At 33.3% G+C, this 17,675-nt stretch overlaps 2 protein-coding genes across 2 annotated transcripts in view; one reads left to right on the top strand and one right to left on the bottom strand.

The window, feature by feature from the left end:
• Nucleotides 1-9,652, top strand: part of bcr (BCR activator of RhoGEF and GTPase) — a 100,880-nt gene extending 91,228 nt beyond the window's left edge. Inside the window, exons 17-23 of the mRNA XM_073824397.1 lie at nt 392-451; nt 531-640; nt 3,172-3,311; nt 3,421-3,555; nt 3,653-3,758; nt 5,676-5,838; nt 7,373-9,652. Coding sequence (XP_073680498.1) covers nt 392-451; nt 531-640; nt 3,172-3,311; nt 3,421-3,555; nt 3,653-3,758; nt 5,676-5,838; nt 7,373-7,462 — 804 coding nt within the window. The 3' untranslated portion in view covers nt 7,463-9,652. The remainder of the gene's footprint in view (nt 1-391; nt 452-530; nt 641-3,171; nt 3,312-3,420; nt 3,556-3,652; nt 3,759-5,675; nt 5,839-7,372) is intronic.
• A 2,771-nt stretch (nt 9,653-12,423) lies between these two features.
• Nucleotides 12,424-17,675, bottom strand: part of gfi1b (growth factor independent 1B transcription repressor) — an 8,500-nt gene continuing 3,248 nt past the window's right edge. The window contains exon 5 of the mRNA XM_073824019.1: nt 12,424-12,507. Coding sequence (XP_073680120.1) covers nt 12,424-12,507 — 84 coding nt within the window. The remainder of the gene's footprint in view (nt 12,508-17,675) is intronic.

Below are 17,675 nucleotides of genomic sequence, written 5' to 3'. Positions count from 1 at the left end.
CCCCGTTGACAGACAGGTTGTAATGACTGAGATGATGAGATTAGACAGCAGAGCAGGATCAGGCCTTACACGAGACCATATGGAGATTAGGCCAGGATGAGAGAAAGGAACATGCTGAACTTGGCCCACTCCAGATGGCTTCACGTTTGCTTAGAGGGGTCAGAGAAATTGGCTGCTGATGTTCGAAACTGCTGTATGAGTAAAAGTGGCAGTATGAAAAATGTTCACATCACTTCAAGCCTTTCATAACATCTGTGGGGTTTATAACGGATGAAGACACATGTGTAGCCAATCCAAAAGCCCTCCAGATCTCAGACAAATGTTCTGTGTCTGTTGAAAATCCTATTGTATTTGATGTTTCGTTTTTTTTTGTTTTTGTTTTTTTATCCAGTTGGATCCTCAGATGCTCCAGGGGAAAGACTGGCAGAGAACAGTCATCCCTATGAATGGGGTAAGTGTATTCACATCTGCTCCTCTGCTGTATTTCTACCATCCAACACTCTACTAATTGTACACCTTTTTTTCTAAAGATTGAGGTGAAGATATCCATTAAGTTCACCAGTCGGGAATTCAGCCTAAAGAGAATGGTCTCACGGAAGCCCATGGGTGTATTTGGAGTAAATATTTCCACAGTGACAAAGTGAGTCAGCACACATTTTATAGGATAGACGTACACTAGAAAATTATTTGGTCTTTGTTATAAAAAAGGAGTTTAAATACATTTTGATGCTGATGGTTTTTCAGGCATTCATTGTGTCAAAGAAAATTAGAATATACTGTATAGAAAATGATAGGCTTTGTAGACTTCTGCCCTTTCTGTGCTGTGTTTGTGGTCGGATTTGATTGACAGTAATGAGGATTGCCCGTAATGAGCTTTCTAATGGGTTTAAGGGCAGAACCAATTAATGCTATGGAGACAACATGACATAAACTTGTACAGATGCTTACACCCTAACATGTACATCTAAGGTCTCAATATTAGCAGCACCTATCACTGTTGTTTTCGTCAACGATGACGATGACGAAATCATTTCGTTGACGCCACTTTTTTCATGACGATAACGAGACGATGATGAGATAAAAATGGCTCGTTGATGACTAAAACATGACTAGACGTGTGTGAGTTTTCGTTGACGAGACGAGAATAGACGAAAATGTTAGTGGGTGGTCCGTCAGACGTTTAAAATGCATGACATTTCTGCTTATTGTGCATGCCAGTTAAAACTTAAAAAGTATCTGACGGTATGGCAAGCCGTTTTAGCATTAAATACTCTTTGCTATACTAGTATGGCAAGCCGTTTTAGCATTCCATCCTTGTTTGTCTTCTATGTTCTAAAACATTCCTTCATTATTGTAATTATTGGTGAAAATAGTCGATCCGGAAGCTCACATTGTGTTGAACTATAGATCTGCTATTTTCAGAACTTATAAGTGACACTACCCAACAGCAAAATACTTACTGACCTACATTAATTTGTTAAAAGACTACTTTTTCCCCTTTTTTTGACTAAAACTAGACTGAAACCTTTTTGACTTTTCGTCGACTAAAACTAGACTAAAACCTTTTTGACTTTTTGTCGACTAAAATTGGACTAAAACTATCACATATAGAAGTGACTAAAATTTGACTAAAACTAAGAAGCATTTTAGTCCATAAGACTAAGACTAAATCTAAGATGGTTGTCAAAAACAACACTGGCACCTATCACTGATTCATGTAAATGTAATGACGTTATTCTGCTTAATTTTCGGGTTTTTCTGAAACGGCATGATAGCTTTATTTTGAGAGACAGACACAGTTAAACAAATTTAAGCCATACTTTTCAAATCTCATTTGCATAAACAGTTTTTTGGAAAAAAAAAAAATATTAGCACTTCTTGAGATCCAAGTCAGCATATTAAAATTATTTCTGAAGGATCATGTGACACTGAAGACTGAAGTAATGGATGCTGAAAATTCAAAATAACATTTTTAAATATAGAAACAATTCTTTTAAATTTAAAATAAAATTCGATTTATTGCGATTAAAAAAAAAACACGCATTTTGAAGTTAAATTATTGTAATGCACTTTGGGAGTTCAAAATTAAGAGCTCCAATCCATGTTTTCAACTAAGAAAAATAAAAATAATATTAAAAGAGATACACTGTCTCAGTCTAAATTACATTCACACTGGTGTTTTAGGAAGCCAAACAAATAAGAATATAATAATAATAACATTGACAGTGATAATCATATATTGTAAAACAATTGCACTGCAAACTAAATGAAAATGAATATTTCATATGTATATTATTTTTGTTGTTAATTACAATACTTCTTTCCTAATTTCTATACTTGAAAGAGATATTTTGAATTTGGACTGCAGTAATGTTACCCATTTAAACCGCTAGCTGTCAGCAATTCAGACTGCACTTTTATTAGCTTTTGTTTTGACGCAAACATCAGTAGAGCTTTTATTTTGACGGAAAACTCCAGCTTGAATGAAAACAGGCTTAAAAAAAAAGTCTCACTACAAATCTAGTGAAATGCTGCAATCATCTGCTGCAAAAAAGAAGCATAACTGGTGGCTGTTGCATTCCAAAAATGCATGCTAAACTCAGTACATGGAATAAACAAGTTCACTGCATTCATTCAGTGTGAACTGAGCCGTTCTGAGGCACACAAAACACTGGGTCACGAGCTGATCGCCTAAACAGTGTGTAAGCTTCGCTTTGAAACATGCAGCGAAAACAGACGTGAAGATATTAAGCCATATTGTGCTTTCTGTTTTAGTTTGTTGACTGATACTGTGTCAAAGCATAATGGCCCAAAACACATGACCTTTTACTGTATGTTAGAATAAGTAGTTTAAATATATTTTAAAAACTCAATTTTTAGCCTACAAGACCTATCGTTTCATATCGTCATGTGACCACGATAATATCGAGATAGTTTTGCTATTGTGATATCATGATATTGATAATATCATTACATCCCTAATATTTTAACATATTACTGTTTATATTGTATTTTTCATAAAATAAATGCAGCCTTGGTGAGCATTTTAATAGATGTGAACTCATAGTACTGGTAGCTTTAAGATTTAAAAATTGTAGTCCTTGTATATGTCCCATCATTATTAAATTCAAATGGCTGTTCTCGTGATACTAGTATTATTTTTTGTCTCAGACGGGAACGCTCTAAAGTGCCCTACATCGTCAGACAGTGTCTAGAGGAGATTGAGAGAAGAGGAATGGAGGAAGTGGGCATCTACCGTGTCTCAGGAGTGGCCACTGACATCCAGGCACTCAAGACTGCCTTTGACACCAGTGAGTGTCTATCAAACTTTTTTTTTTTTTTTTTACATAGAGTAATGAGAGACACATCCAGTCAGCCAGATTAATTCCTGATCTCTTTCTCTCTGTCTTGCTATAACAGATAATAAAGACGTGTCAGTAATGATGAGTGAGATGGATGTGAACGCCATTGCCGGAACGCTGAAGCTGTACTTCAGGGAGCTTCCTGAGCCCCTGTTCACTGACGAGCTCTACCCGAACTTTGCAGGAGGCATTGGTATGTCAGTTTTGTATTTGGAAAACACATTAAGTATTGAGCAGGCTTGACTTTGTGAAGATATAAGCATGTTGATTATGTCCTTGTTCTTCTGCAGCTCTTTCAGACAGCGTAGCTAAGGAGAGCTGTATGTTGAACCTGCTGCTGTCTCTACCGGAGACCAACCTGGTCACCTTTCTCTTCCTGCTGGATCATCTCAAAAGGTAGACAAGATGCTGAAGACTTTGACAGTCGCTTTGGGGTTAAAAGGATAGTTCACCCAAAAATGAAAGTTCTATCATTCTACACCCTCATATCGTTCCAAAACCGTAAGACCTTTGTTCATCTTCAGAACACAAATTAAGATATTTTTGATGAAATCCGAGAGCTCTCTGACCCTGCATAGACAGCAACACAACTACCATGTTCAAGAGCCAAAAAGGTAGTAAGGACATTGTTAAAATAGTCCATGTGACATCAGTGGTTCAACTGTAATGTTATGAAGCTATGATAATACTTTTGGTCATAAAGAAAACAAAAATAACAACTTTATTTAACAAATTATTTTCTTCTATTTTATTCTCAAAACATTTCGATCTCGTAATTCCGACTTTATTCTCGTAATTTCGACTTTATTCTAGAAACATTTCTATCTCATAATTCCTACTTTATTCTTGTAATTTCCTCTTTATTCTCAAAACATTTTGACTTTATTTTCGTAATTTCGACTTTATTCTAGAAACATTTAGACTTAATTCTCATAATTTCGTTTTTATTCTCAAACATTTAGACTTTATTTTCGTAATTTCGACTTTATTAATGAAACATTTTAATTTTGTTTTCGTAATTTCGGTTTTATTCTCGAAACTTTTCAATCTCGTAATTCAGATTTTTCTCGTAATTTCGTCTTTATTCTCAAAACATTTAGACTTTATTTTAGTATGTTCGACTTAATTCTCTAAACATTTCGTTCTTGTAATTCCTACTTTATTTTCGTAATTTCAACTTTATTCTCTAAACATTTCGATCTTGTAATTCCTACTTTATTCTCGTAATTTCGTCTTTATTCTCAAAACATTTAGACTTTATTTTCGTAATTTCTACTTTATTCTCAAAACATTTTGATCTCGTAATTCCTACTTTATTCTCGTAATTTCGTCTTTATTCTCAAAACATTTAGACTTTATTTTCGTAATTTCTACTTTATTCTCAAAACATTTTGATCTCGTAATTTCGTTTTTTTTCTCAAAAGATTTTGACTTTATTTTTTTAATTTCGACTTTATTCCCGTAACATTTCAATCTTGTAATTTTTTACTTTATTCTTGTAATTCCGTCTTTATTCTCAAAACATTTTAACTTTATTTTCATAATTTTGGTTTTATTCTCGAAACATTTCAATCTTGTAATTCCGACTTTATTTTCTTAATTTCGTCTTTTTTCTCAAAACATTTTAACTTTATTTTCATAGTTTTGATTTCATTCTCGAAACATTTCAATCTCTTAATTCCGACTTTATTCTCGTAATTTTGTCTTTATTCTCAAAACATTGACTTTATTTTCGTAATTCCGAATTAATTTTCAAAATATTTTAATCTCGTAATTCCTACTTTATTCTCGTAATTTCGTTTTTATTCTCAAAAGATTTTTAATTTATTTTTTTAATTTCAACTTTATTCTCGTAACATTTCAATCTTGTAATTTCTACTTTATTCTTGTAATTCCATCTTTATTCTCAAAACATTTTGACTTTATTTTCGTAATTCCGACTTTATTTTCAAAACATTTCAATCTCGTAATTCCTACTTTATTCTCGTAATTTTAACTTTATTCTCAAAAATATTACGACTTTAATCTCGTAATTTACATTTTTTTTAACATGGTAGTAAAATGTCATCATACATTACAGCTAAGCAAAAAATAAATAAATAAATAAATCTTATTTCTATATAACATCCTGTCTAGGCATATTTACTTTTTACAAATAAAATAGTAATTTAATTATTATTATTATTATTATTATTATTATTATTATTATTATTTGAATATTATTTTTTTAATTGGAAGGAAAGAAATGTAATGTTTTTTATTCAAGTTTTGTAATAGCAAACACTGATCATCTCTTTCTCTTGTTGTTTCTAGGGTTGCAGAAAAGGAGAGTGTAAACAAGATGTCTCTTCACAATCTGGCCACCGTGTTTGGCCCGACCCTGCTACGACCTTCTGAAAAGGACAGCAAAATCCCCACTAACCCCACTCAACCTATCACAATGGGGGACAGCTGGTCACTGGAAGTCATGTCACAGGTACACTCAGACCTATTTTCAGCATCAACCATAAAGAAGAATTTAGAAATGAGAATTGTCATTAATTACTCACCCTCATGTCGTTTCTAACCCATAAGACATTTCATCTTTAGAACACAAATTAAGATATTTTTGATGCAATCCAAGAGCTTTCTGACCCTGCATAGACAGCAACACAACTGACACATTCAAGGCCCAGAAAGGTAGTAGGGACATCATTCAAATAGAAAGTATTCTAATAGCTTCATAAAATTACAGTTGAACCACTGATGTCACATGGGCTATTTTAATGATGTCCTAACTACCTTTCTGGGCCTTGAATGTGTTAGTTGTGTTGCTGTCTATGCAAGGTCAGAAAGCTCTTGTATTTCATCAAAAAAATCTTAATTTGTGTTCTGAAGATGAACAAAGGTTTTACAGGTTTGGAGCGACATGAGGGTGAGTAATTAAAGGAGTAGTTCACTTTCAGAACAAAAATTTACAGATAATGTACTCACCTCCTTGTCATCCAAGATGTTCGTAATTCCTACTTTATTCTTGTAATTCCATCTTTATTCTCAAAACATTTTAACTTTATTTTCATAATTTTGGTTTTAATCTCGAAACATTTCAATCTTGTAATTCCGACTTTATTTTCCTAATTCCATCTTTCTTCTCAAAACATTTTAACTTTATTTTCATAATTTTGGTTTTATTCTCGAAACATTTCAATCTCTTAATTCCGACTTTATTCTCGTAATTTCGTCTTTATTCTCAAAACATTTTGACTTTATTTTCTTTTTATGTTCATGTCTTTCTTTCTTCAGTCGTAAAGAAGGTGTTTTTTGAGGAAAACATTTCAGGAATTCTCTCCATGTAATGGACTTCTATGGTGCCTCCAAGTTTGAACTTCCAAAATGCAGTTTAAATGCAGCTTCAAAGAGCTCTAAATGATCCCAGCTGAGGAAGAAGGGTCTAAATGATCCCAGCTGAGGAAGAAGGGTCTTATCTAGTGAAAAGATCAGTTTTATAAAAACATTTACAACTTGTATACTTTTTCATCTCAAACGCTCGTTTTGCAGAGCTAGACGAGCATTTGAGGTTAAAAAGTATATAAATTGTAATTTATTTTTAGAAAATAGCCCATCGTTTTGCTAGATAAGACCCTTTTTTCCTCAGCTGTGATCGTTTAGAGCCATTTCAAGCTGCATTTTGGAAGTTCAAACTCGGAGGCACCATAGAAGTCCACTATATGGAGAGAAATCCTGAAATGTTTTACTGAAAAAACACACTTTCCTTACAACTGAAGAAAGAAAGACATGAACATCTTGGATGACAATGGGGTGAGTAAATTATCTGTAAATTTTTTGTTCTGAAAGTGAACTACTCCTTTAATGACAGAATTTTAATTTTTGGGTGAACTATCCCATTAAGGTCTGCGAACATGCGTTCAAGCACCACTGAAAATCTAAAAACAAAGGAAAACACATTTACAGTAATACGCTTATGTTTTATCCAATGCATGTGCTTAATTCTGTCTTCTTTGGTTCTGTAGGTGCAGGTTTTGCTGTATTTCCTTCAGCTGGAGACCATCCCGACGCCAGACAGTAAGAGACAGAGCATCCTGTTTTCCACAGAGGTCTAAAGTATTATTCCAATTGTAAGTCTCACACCAGTGGGAGAGGGAGCAAGCGAGCATGTCCACCCGCTGAGTATAATGGACACTGGAATGCACAAGAGCAACTCCTCCTGGCCAAAAAGCAGGAGTGCTTCGCCTTTCGCGCATTTTCTAGCTGTGGCCACTAGGGGGCGCCGCAGCCCTTTTAAAACGTTGAAGACGTTACTCGACTTACGGAGCACATCTTGAATATACTGAACCCTCCATGTAAACCGCCTATTTTTTCCTCTGAACATCAGTGTCCATTTAGCACCTTCGCTCTTCATTTGGTGACTCCGCAGATCCCTGAGCATGCTCTCGCGTCCTCTACCGATCATTTGGGCTTTTTTTTGTCTTCGTCCTCATTTCGCCCTGTCCCCACCGGTCACTGATGCTCTTTCTGTGCTGCTACAATCCAGTATCCAGCTCCAGATTTTGGATCCTTTTATACGATAGATAATTACATGGCAGTTCGACGTAGTTCTTAAAGTCAAATGGACTTCTGTTAGTGTATGTCAATCATTTAAAGGACCTAATTTAGGATTTCTTTGTAGGAGATGGTGTTCAGTTCTTGTCGGTGTTGATGTGATTCTAATTTAAGAAATGAAAAAAAAAAACAGAGAAAATTTGCTATTATTTAATTTTTCATCCTTTTTGGCCCATACCTCTCTATCAAGCAATATTTAAACAGTCATGAGTGTCACGTTTCATTATGCTTTCATAGTCTTACAGTACATTACCAAAAGGGTCACTATATTTTTTTTATCCTGATTTTGTATGTAATACATATAGAGTAATTATTATTTATTTGGGGACAGATATCAACATCAGTGTCTTTTCCGTGTCTTATCCGTGTTACAAAGTACTGTAGATTCCTTACATATCCTGTCTTTTTGTATCCGTTCGGCATTTGAAAATGCTCAGAGGATAGCACACAGCATTAGCGTTTCCCCTGCCGTATTTCTAGTGTTGAGAGACCAAACGGAGAGGTTTTTAAACTCTGACCCTGTCATTCACATCCACTCTCTCTCTAGCTTCACAGCACACTGTGGTTTATGTCTCGCTGAGAACCATACAGCAGTGCCTCTCTGTCTCACCGTAAGACATTAAGGTTAAAAAAGACAACGCTGTATATAGCACAATCTGTTTTCCTTGAATCAAATGGAAGGGTTAATAATGGATGCAGTACAGGAACAGTACAGGTATTTTGTCTTTATAGCAATTCTGTTAATTATATCAGTAAAAATTATTGCTCTTAAGTTTATAATTTCAGTTAAAGGTGCTTTAGTTACTTTATTTAACATGCAGGCATGTTTTTTGATTTAAAAGTGTTTTTTTTTTATGTTTGTTAAGTCTTGTTTGTGCATTTGAGTTGTAACATTAAACCAAATTCTGGCTACTGTAGAAGGGTTTTATCATGCGTACAAAAAGGGGTGCAACAGTTGAAAAGGAATTTCTGTTTATCCACCATCTGAAGTCTTTTTTTATAGTTAACGTGTGCAAGTCTTTTTTGATTGTTGGCACTAAATGTACATTTCCTGTATCTTGCGCCTGTCCTGAATTCAGCATCACATGTGGGTTTCTGCCTTATGAAACTCTTGACATAAATCAAACTGTGATCTATTGCTTTCAAAAGGCATTAGGTGATTCAAAGCATTTTTTTTTAGATTGTTGAATGTTACTGAGTTCAATGGGAGTGATACAGAGCATGATGTTTGAGAAGCGGTTTCTTTGCACCGCACATAGTTTAAAGACTAAAGTGATCATTTCTTATAAATGAGATTGTATCACACAGTAGGAAACATCTACAAACAAAAACTAAATTCATCACATTTTCTGCAGTTTACATTATCACTAGATTTATGTGTCCATAAAGCATAACCGTTTTGAATGATTGGTCAAGAAAGCACCGCAAGGGTCCATCGTGTCATCCATTGTAATGTTCTGATCTTTTATGTTGAAACCTTGCCTTTAAACACATGAAGACATGCTGGACAGCCACCGGGACAGGCTATGGATGCTCTCCCTCTTTTCCTCTTAAGGTTTTTGTCACTATTTATTCTTGCTAATATCTTAATGTTCTGGTTATAGGACTGTACAAATAGATAATGAATTCTGCAGACCGAAACGTTTGAAAGGCATTTGCGGCCTATGTTTATACACAAAATGTTGAATAAAACCTCCTGTATATGAAAATCTGTTGATTCATGGTGTTTATTATTCTTTATTTAAACTATCTATCATTCTTAAACACAGAAGTAAGCCCGTGGGTGAGCTTTCTGGTTAATTCGCCGCTATAGAGTGTTTTCACAACAGGTCATCAATTGGCCATATTGGCGGCACACACATATATTACTGATTATTACTGCTGAAAATGATCAATTATTGTCATGTTTTGGGCTGTACTAATCGGTCAGGCCGGGATAAACACATGGAGTACTATAGACTGCCAAAAGTTTTAATAAATCAAGAGAAGAATGCAAAAAACTGTCTGAGGAACAAAAGACGTTGTTTGTGGTTGGCCAAAGTGAACCAGGATTTCCAGGGCTAGAATCGTGACAAAAATCATGTTTGTTATTATAATTTCCGGTCAGGTAGGTGAAATATTAGGCTAATATTTTAATTAATACTGCTCGTATGTATCTATACCACTTATTAACTTTAGTTTGTCAAAAATATTGCTTCCTTTCCTGCTTACTCAGTCCTTCTCTATATGATTTAGTAGCTTCCACACATTTTTCTGTGATTTAGACAGCATAAATTATCAGAAAAACATTCAATAGTACATTAACTGTGCAAAAAAAATCTGTTGTTTACATCCGAGTATCGCCAGTGTGGCCGCATATCCGGGTAACTGGCTCTTGCCATAGATTTTTTTGTTGTAAATCACGTTTTAATACCAAGGGTTATGCTATTCTCATGATGTCTTAAAAATAAAACATGAAGGAAAATCGACAGCTCGTTCGTAAGCTTTATTTGTAGGGCAACCATGCATCGAAATTAGTTTCAGTCTTTTTGAAAGGAAGATCCCCAAAGTGCCACACATAATTCAAAACACATTAGTCTCGTCGGGAATAATGCTGCGTTCCAGGCAGGTTTTTTTAACTGGTAAATCACCACTTCAAACCACGACTCACGACTTTGAGCTTAAGACAATTTAACGTTGCAATTAAATTAATAATGATATAAAAATAATAATAATAAATGCACCCAGGCAGTTTGGCGTAACTTGCCTGGAACGCTACAAAGTCGTGAGTGGTGGTTTAAAGTGGTGATTTACGAGCTCAAAAACCTGCCTGGAACTCAGCATAATAATAATACATTAAAATAATATGGTAAGAAAACAATTTACAATATCAAGCAGCAAAACAAACTGTTTTGTACAGATAAAAATGGCGGGACGCGAATGGGTTGAAATATTTTACATATTCTGGATACTACAGTTTACAGTAGAGTTTTCGTTAATTTATCCGTTCATGTACTTTTTGTGCATGTTTATTGAAAAACATGTTTTGAACGTCAATATTTGACTTATTATATGTAATGTATCTATGTGTCCACATGGGGACAGCACTGCCTTGCTTCATTGTGGTAAACAGGCTCTTTTGCTAGATTTGTGCGCTTACATGTTTTATTTTTTAACTATAAAATGTTTTAAACTATAATTTGTAACCCTGGACCACAAAACCAGTCATAAGGGTCAATTTTTCTAAATTGAGATACATCATCTAAAATCTGAATAATTAATTAATTAATAAATTTTCCATTGATGTATGATTTGTTATTTGTTAGAAGTCGCCGAGATACAACTAGCCTATTCAAAAATCTGGAATCTGAGGGTGCAAAAATCCAAATATTAAGAAATCGCATTTAAACTTGTGCGAATGAACTAATCAGAAATTAAGTTTTGATATATTTACGGTAGGACATTTACAAAACGTCTTCATGGAACACTATTTTTACTTAATATCCTAATGATTTTTGTCATAAAAGAAAAATAGATCATTTTAACCCATACAATGTATTTTTAGCTATTGCTACAAACCTACCCGTGCTACTTAAGACTAGTTTTGTGTTCCAGTGTCACATTTATCCTTTATGTATCAGTTTTGTGGCAAACCCCTCGCTTAATATGTGACTGAAATACTTTTCTTGAGGAATAACAATCGACCGAAAGCAGACGAGGGTCAGAGAGGAAATCTGGATGCTGTTCATTCTACTCATGTCATTTGACGAACTTCTTTTGCATACAATATAGAGAAACACGTAAGTTTCGACAACATGTCACCTAATTTGGCAAATTCTCTCTCTACTTTTTCTCCCCCTTCTTCCTCATTTTCGTATTTATTCTTAATTGTATATTTCCTGTCATATTTACCTCAGTGACGTTAAAAAGGTTTCTGTAACGTATTTTCGTCAGTGTTTACATGCTCGATGTTGCCAAATATAGCACTGTTCAGTATAGATTAGGTGAAAAACACTTTTTCAGATCACATGACTGTTCAAAAACAGCACTCTAAGGTTATTAAATGTACCCTATAACGTCAGGAGATACGTCTTTGTGAAAATCTGAGGGTGCAAAAAAAAATCTAAATATTGAGAAAATCGCATTTAAAGTTGTCCAAATTTGATTTTTAGCAATGCATATTACTAATCAAAAATTAAGTTTTGATATATTTACGGTAGAAAATGTACAAAATATCTTCATGGAACATGATCTTTACTTAATATCCTAATGATTTTTGGCATACAAAGTATTGTTGGCTATTGCTACAAATATACCCATGCTACTTATGACTGTGGTCCAGGGTCACATTTGAATTATTTTCCCATATTTCTGTAACTCTTTACACTTTTTTTTTCTTATTTGAAAATATTCATCAATATGTCATGATGACAGCAAAGACAGCAGCTTCCTTAGAGAGTGTAGTAGATTTATTTTTGGTGCATTATGTCTGGTCCTTTGCTTTTGCAGAGTCCTCCAGTGGTCCGATAAGAAGCTCTGTTTCCTGTTCATAATATGAGACTCTGAGCTTTGAGGAACAGAAGGGATGGATTGAGTTAAAATACAGACTGACGTTCTGTCGTAGAGCTGTTATGAGAGAGTGAGAAGGAGAGTGTGGTGTGGTCTGTTTGTCTCTGATTACTCATGTTCACAGTTCTATCGCTCTCCTCCGGCTGTCGCTCCTCCCTCAGCAGACCATGAAAGCTCTGACCGTTGCAGTGTGGATGGGGTCAGATAAGACTATCCCGCTCCCATCACGGCCCTGCCTGCTCTGAGAGGCCTGCTCCCTTCAGATTTCACCAGCTCTTGGTCTGTTCCTCCTCTCCCGCTTCATTTCCATGTCTCCCTATTTTTTTTTTTTTTCGTTTGCTCACTTCGTTTGTTTTTTTCTTTCTGTCGCCTCATCTTGCAGGCTAGTTTGTTGATCATTGTTGTGTCTGAGTCAGTTTTGCTCTTGGCTGGTTACCAAAGTTGGTTCAAACCCACCCAGCCTTCATGTCTGGTATCTGTCAATCACTCGGTATCACTAGTTTGCCATTGCTGCATGTGACCTCACGCACGTTTCCTGCTTCCACAGTAGGACAAATCTACTCCCTTTCTTGTGAAGAAACTTTTGCATTGAGCTGTGTGTTGTAAAAAAAGAAAAAAAAGAAAACAGATTATAATGTGCAAATGTAGTGATTTCATGGGTTAATGTTGTGATGCTTATTTTTTCATATTATTTATTAATTTATTAAAAAAACAATAAAAATGCAATTCATGTATACAAGGATTTGAGTATATATAAATACTTTTATTTGTTTTGAAGACTAATTAGTAATGTTTCATTGTGTTATTTATTTTAATTTCATTTTAGTATTGTTTTGTAATTATATTAAAGTTTTATTATTCTAGCATAATTCTCACGGAAAGTCTAAGTTAGTAAATTTTTATATATGAAAAATAAATAAATACATTACACACACACACACACACACACACACACACATATATATATATATATATATATATATATATATATATATATATATATATATATATATAATTAGTAATAACTTTTTATATGAAAAAAATAAACATACATATATTTTAAATAAACATATACACACACACACACACACACACACACACACACACACACACACACATACGTATATATATTTTTAAGTCTCCTGAAAAAAAATTATTTATATTAAATAATATGTGTGTATGTATATATATATATATATATATATATATATGATATAGTTTTTAGTCATAATAATATAATAATAATAATAAATTATTATTTTTAATTTATATATAAAATTCGTTATATACATACATTTTTATTGTTTTATATATATATATGAAAAATAAATACATTTATTTTATTCAGAATAATAGTAATAATAATAATAATAAATTTCATTTTATATATAAAATGTATTAAAATTTATTTTTATTATAGATATATATGTGATAAATAAATAAATATTTTTAGTCATAATACATTAGATTTATAAATTTATATATAAAATTCATTATATATATATATATTATTTATATGTATATTATAATATAGATTTTTTTCTTGTATAATAAATGTTTTTCATTTAGAAACATAGTAATAATAAATTTAGTTTTATATATAAACATTATTATATTTTATTTTTATTATGGAATTAAATATATAAATATATATATAGTAAATAAATAATAAAATAAAAATATGTTTTTATTTGTAATAATAATAATAAAGTCTGTAGCGTCATTTTTGTCAGTAAATGATAGATAATTTATTTAATGATTAGGATTTAATTATTTATCATAATATCATATTATCTGTCATGACATATCAATGTGTAGGAAAAATGTTAAAACTTAACTGCTATTCCTTCTTTTTTAAATTAATTTATTTTTATATTTGTACAGCATTGTCCCCTCAAAATCATCTGAGTTAGGAAATGCAGCATCGCACAAGCCAAGGCACAAGACCAAACTAACATCATCACACTCTTGCAATAAAAGCATTCATTTGGTTTCCATATATCTTTAGTTTCTTCATGCTGCGTGCACATGCATAATCCTCTGAGTGGATTTAAATAATGATTGCCCCTTATCTGGCATCCCACTCTAATCAGTGTGGTTCGGGCCTTGCTGTGTCATCGCTCTCCTCTTGGTGTGACGTGCCAGCTGTCTATCTGTGTCTTCTCCTCATCTCCAAACCCATAAAACTCACTGACAGGCCCTTTGTTTGAGACACGCCAGTTGCACACTTAAATATGTGGACTGAGGTCTCGTTAGAAATAAACCGCTCATGTTTTTGTGCATGACTGCATATGCAAGCAAAAAAAAAATAATCACTTGTAAATATACTCTTAAGCTCAAACACACGATTTCCATATACTGTAGAAAGACTTTAAATAAATATTATTTTTTGCTTCTGTAACAAGACAAGAGACTCAACCAAACATGTTTTAAAGTAAACACGTTTCTCTGCACGATTTGATTTCTGCGTTTGTCTGTTTTATACGTTCACAGCGTTCAGAAACCTATTGCAAGAGCTTTTATTGCTTTTGGAAACAGATGTGTTTTTAATAATACACAAAAAAACTGTGTAAAAGTTCATTTGAAAAATAACAAAGCATGTTTTTTTAAAGCACCGTGTTTTTTGTCACTTCTTCATGCTTTGCTGCACCAATCAGTCAGTTTAATAGAAAGCTCAAGTCTTTATTTTCTAATGTGATCATTTTCATTTTGGATAGTCCTTTCTGTGATAAGGTCTCTGCTTTGGCTCACACCGTCGCCTGCTACTTTGCCTCAGGCAAGCACAGTCAGAGTGTTTTGCATATCTGCTCATTTGTTAAGCAAATCTCTCTCCTTATATCTTTTTTCTTTATCCCTCCCTGTTTTCTCCCTTTCGCTCTACCTCTGCTTTTGTAGACTTGAAAGATGTTCTGACCTCTTGAAATTTTCTTGTTCATATATATGATGTATCTTTATGTTGTTTGGTGTTGTGCTGATGCATCGGTTCAATGAGGATGTTTTACCATTGTTTATATGTGTGGACTGAGGTACAATATAGGTCAAATTTCTCTTTTTGCCCGCGGGCTTTAACAGCTTTTGGCAGCGGACCCACTTTGTTTTTTTTATGATGATGGCCTGTCCAAAATATCTGACAGCACATCTATGTATTGTTCCTCACAATTAATTCTGAATCAACTGTTTTGACAAAAACAAAGCAGCTGCCAAAGCTGAGTGAATTTAATATATGGTGTGTATGATTCGTTGGAATATATTACAAGATTGAAATTAAACTTGAGACGTGCTTAGCTGAATTTGTTTCTCATGATCTTGAAAACATTTAATGTGAAGATTAATCAGATACACTAACAGTCAAAAGTTTTTTAACAGTTTTTTGTTTTGTAAAGAAGTATCTTCTACTTACCAAGCCTGCACTTATAGTACAGAAAGTAGAGCAAAAACAGTACTATTTTGAGATATTTTTATTATTTAAAATAACTGTTTTATATTTGAATATAATTTAAAATGTAATTTATTCCTGTGATTTTAAAGCTGAATTTTTAGCATCATTACTCCAGTCACATGATCCTTCAGAAATCATTCTAATATTCTGATTTGCTGCTAAAAAAAAACATTATTATTTTTATTATTATGTTGAAAACAGCTTTATAGCATCCTTGCTAAATAAAAGTATCAATTTCAATTATTTCTTTCCTAAAAAAAAAAAAAAAGAAAAAAAAAACAGTTATACTGACTCCAAGCTTTTGAATGGTAGTGTATAACGTTACAAAAGCTTCAGATGCTAATCTTTGGATCTTTGTATTCATCAAAGAATCCTGAAAAAAAAATACTCAACTGTTTTAAATATTGAAAATAATAATAATAATAATAAATGTTTCTTGAGCAGCAAATCAGCATATTAGAATGATTTCTGAAGGATCATGTGACACTGAAGACTGGCTTTTCCATCCTAGAAATAAATTGCATTTTAAAGTATATTAACCCTTTAACTTTCACCAATTCACCCTGTGGGACGCCTAAGCTACTTCACCATTTTAAAATAAATCCTAATCTAATCATGACAAACTATATATAAGACTCTGGACAATCTTAAGAGTAGCTTCAGCAACAGGCTTATTCATCCTTGTTGCTTGAAGGAACGTTATAGGAAATCATTTCTACCTAGCGCTATTAGACTGTATAATTTGTCTGTCTAGAGAAGTTGTGTTTATTGATGTATTGAGCTGCCATGACGATTTAATTTCCCTTTGGGATTAATAAAGTTTATCAATCAATCAATCAATCAATCAATCAATCAATATCGTTGGAAAGGTCTAAGGCTCCTAAATAGATATTTTACATTTTTTGTGTTATAAATTATGTAGGAAAAATAATAGATTAATTTATGACAAGAGTGCACCTTAAAAATCTACTTCATAACAGGAGTTCTGACCTTTGTCATAAACAGATTTCCATGTTGCCTTTTTCCCTACACTTTAGAAATCATAAGAAGTGATATATCAGTTGAAAATATCAAAATTCACCCTTTGAAAGCCATTTTAAAATGAGAAAATAAATGTACATGGAAAATGTACATCAAAGTCATATTACAAAATGTTTTTGTTCATGAATTATAAAAAATTAGGTTTGAATTCTTCATTTTCACATCTGTTCAAAAATGGAAGTGACAGTTAAGGGGTTGAAATAGAAAACTGTTATTTTAAATAGTAATACATTTTTACAATTTTACTGAATAAAACTGTGACAAAAAAAACAGCCTTGGTTACAATAACAGTCTCTCTTATTGAAATAGTGAGTAGGCGTGTCTCCATAAGAAGTTACATAAGGCATTAAACTGGAGCAGTAGCTACTGAAACCAGTTTACCAATTTTCATAATCAGAAATTACTGTTAGTGCACTGTTGCATGAATGGTGGACAAACAGTTTTCTGATTTACAAAATCATGCAAAATCAACACGCGCGACAGAAAAAGAGGAAGTGGAACTCAGGTGTGTGCTTGCCCCTTCATTTCCCCTTTCTCCTTTCAAGGCTACATGTCACCCACCCCCGTCTTAGTCCTAAAATCCTGTTTGCTCATAAATTGTCTGTCATCCAAATCTGACAGCGATTGGCTCGCTGAGCAAGATTGAGATTTGCTGTTGGATCGTTCCAGGATGCGGCTGTAACTGT

Source organism: Garra rufa, chromosome 19 (assembly GCF_049309525.1).
Source record: "Garra rufa chromosome 19, GarRuf1.0, whole genome shotgun sequence".
In the NCBI taxonomy this organism is placed as follows: Eukaryota; Metazoa; Chordata; class Actinopteri; order Cypriniformes; family Cyprinidae; genus Garra; species Garra rufa.
The sequence above is the reverse complement of the archived record's forward strand: the minus strand, read 5'-3'. Positions and strand labels throughout refer to the sequence as shown.